We start from the raw sequence: 2,784 nt of genomic DNA, 5'->3' as shown, positions 1-2,784 counted from the left end.
CTTATCGATTCTGCTATCGATGAATGGACCTTGCGGACATATAATCCTGTTCTCGAAGGTAGTCCTGTCTATTAATCTTACAGTTTTTACCATTTGTAATGCTATATGTTAGCCTTTCAGATGCATACCCTTATTATTTATTAATCTATGAACGTTTTCAATTTTTATGTAGATATTGATTTTTCGTATCATATATCTATTCTTGATCACGAGCTTTTTATCAAAGGAGGTATTTCTGCTCTTAATGTAATATATTTTTGTTAATGGTGTATATTAAGTCTTTATGTTTGTTCTAATGTTTGTTTTGTGCATTTAGGTTCTGATCATGTTAATACGAGTGATCATGCTCAGAAGACTTTTCTATGGGATTTTGCGAGGAATGCTTGGGTTATGAATAAAGAATCTAATGGTTTCAATTCTTTGTTTTTTGTTTTGAACACTGTTTTTTTTTTTTAGAATACTAATTACACCGTTTTTACATATATTTATCTATGCAGAAGATAGTGACTCTGATGATACCGAGGTTTTATCGGGTCGTGGTACTGATGATGATTATGGTTTTGAGGATTATATGGGGTCTGATTCAGAGACGGGTGAAGATACTGATGATATGAACCAAACAGATGAGTATGATTCTGAGGATGATTTTATTGACGACGATGAGACTTGTGAAGAATCTGATGGTTCAAGTGATAGCTCAGAAGATGATAGCGGTGATGACGAAGATGAAGATGGTGACGATGCCGATTCAACTGATGATAATGAAAATGATGATGAATATGTTATGTTGGATGATGAGACTGATATTGACGATGATAGTGAAGATCAGCGAAACGTCGAACTGAGTGATATACTCATCGAAAAGAATATTAGTATATCTGGACACCAGGATTCGGTGTGTACTTATACAGTTTCTCTTGGTTCAATGTGTTTTGGTAGGTGTGTTTCACGTTTGAGTCCTTCCAAAGATGATTGTACTATCTTTGTTAAGGTTTTACAAACGTGGGTGCATATGCTAATTTCGAAACGTTCTTCCATGGAGCTCATATTGTCGGATGAACAGGTATTTATTGTACTATTACACAAAAATATTCTAAATTTTTGTCGGTGTCTAATTGACTGTTTTATTCACAGGGTGTAAAAATTCAGGCCACTGTTAGTGATGGTGAGATCAGTGCTGCATCGTCTCGCATAGATGTTGGTAGTTGGATTATTATCAGTCGTTTTTCTGTTATCGATTGTGAGGATAATTGTAGACCGACTTCTCATAGATATATACAAAATATTGTTCCTACCATCAACTATCATTGACAAGATTTCACGTAGATGTGAAAATGCCTATTTTGACTTCGTTGATTTTCAAAGGATATTGGATCGTGCCCATGATGATGACTATTTAGTTGGTGTGTTTATTTTTGATTTAGTTATTGAATTTCGTTATTATTATCTTACTGATGTTAACATTGTTTAATTTTTGTTGTCTATGAAGATTTGATAGGTCGTGTCTTAAATGTAAGACTATCTGGAACGTCCTGTGGTTTACTGACTGGAGAGCATTCTTTTCCTTCATATGGCAGTCTATGTAATGATATATGTATTCCGAGATATGGGGTTCATATTCAACCGTCACGTTCTGTCTTAGAGATAAACAGTACTGTCTGCTGAATGTTTTAAACTGTATAATGTCGTTTTAATTATTCTATCCATCTGAATATGTGTGGCATGTTTTAATTTAGTGGTGTTGATTTGGGTTGTGAATTGTTCGGTGAGATGGCGAAAAACTTTTATGCATCTTGGAGACGCTGTGATCAAGATATCATTGTGTGTGTGCTTAGATGGGCCGTTATTGATTATTTTGGAGGTATTTTTAGTATACTAAATTTATATTCTCTATGTTCGTTTCGTTTTATTGTTTTGACTCTGTATTTGTTTTATCAACATAGGCAAGATCACTATATCTTCTACATCTCCTACTAAGTTTGAACTCAATCCCCGTATTCCTGAGTTAGATGAGTTTTGGAACAGTGAGTTTCTAATACTTAATGTTTGTATTTTAACTTTTTAGTATTAATTCGTGGTCGCCTTTTCTCTCTCAAATCTTTTTTTATAACAATGCAGATATCCGCGTAAGAGGCCATGCACGCGTGGTAGTGTGGCACGTCTACATTGAATAGTGTTATGACGTCTACATTGAATATCATTTAAAAAAATGATTTACCATGTATACAAATTATAGTTTAATTATTCTTTGTTCTTGAGACCTCTTTATTTCAATCAATAAATATATTTTTTTAATGTAATTATTATTGTTGTTTGATATTGAAGTATAGAAAGCGGAGAAAATAATATAAGTTATATATTTACATAAATAACGCATGTTTTTATTGGTTTCTTGGACTCCAAGTAACTCATATTTATAAATATTTAAGAGGATTCGAATATACCCCCGATCATATCACAACTTTTAGTTTTTTCCATTTAGTGTCTATGAAAATCATGGTGTTTGAATGGATTATTTTATTGATTTCTTGGATTCCAAGTAACTCATATTTATAAATATCTAATAGGATTCGAATATATCCCCGATCATACCACAACTTTTGTTTTTTTTTCCATTTAGTAGCTATGAAAATCATGGTGTTTGAATGAATTGTTTAATTACTTATTAAAAAGGAAAAACTCGGTAGTTGAGAGATGTATAAAATGTAAATAAAGGAAAACATTCTAGGAAACCCTAGAAAAAAATAAATAACGCGTAAACCACATAATTCTTATATCTCTATA

The 2,784-nt window shown here is 32.4% G+C and overlaps 1 protein-coding gene across 1 annotated transcript in view; it reads left to right on the top strand.

Annotated features, from left to right (window-relative positions):
* LOC18020570 (myb-like protein O) overlaps positions 1-2,174 on the top strand; it is a 5,959-nt gene extending 3,785 nt beyond the window's left edge. Inside the window, exons 4-9 of the mRNA XM_024157420.1 lie at positions 173-229; positions 317-409; positions 498-1,063; positions 1,135-1,201; positions 1,944-2,024; positions 2,119-2,174. Of these exons, the coding sequence (XP_024013188.1) occupies positions 173-229; positions 317-409; positions 498-1,063; positions 1,135-1,201; positions 1,944-2,024; positions 2,119-2,174 (920 nt within the window). The remainder of the gene's footprint in view (positions 1-172; positions 230-316; positions 410-497; positions 1,064-1,134; positions 1,202-1,943; positions 2,025-2,118) is intronic.
* The last annotated feature ends 610 nt before the right edge of the window (positions 2,175-2,784 follow it).

This window comes from Eutrema salsugineum, unplaced genomic scaffold (genome assembly GCF_000478725.1).
Source record: "Eutrema salsugineum unplaced genomic scaffold, Eutsalg1_0 scaffold_17, whole genome shotgun sequence".
Lineage (NCBI taxonomy): Eukaryota > Viridiplantae > Streptophyta > Magnoliopsida > Brassicales > Brassicaceae > Eutrema > Eutrema salsugineum.
This window is presented reverse-complemented; position numbering and strand designations above follow the sequence as displayed.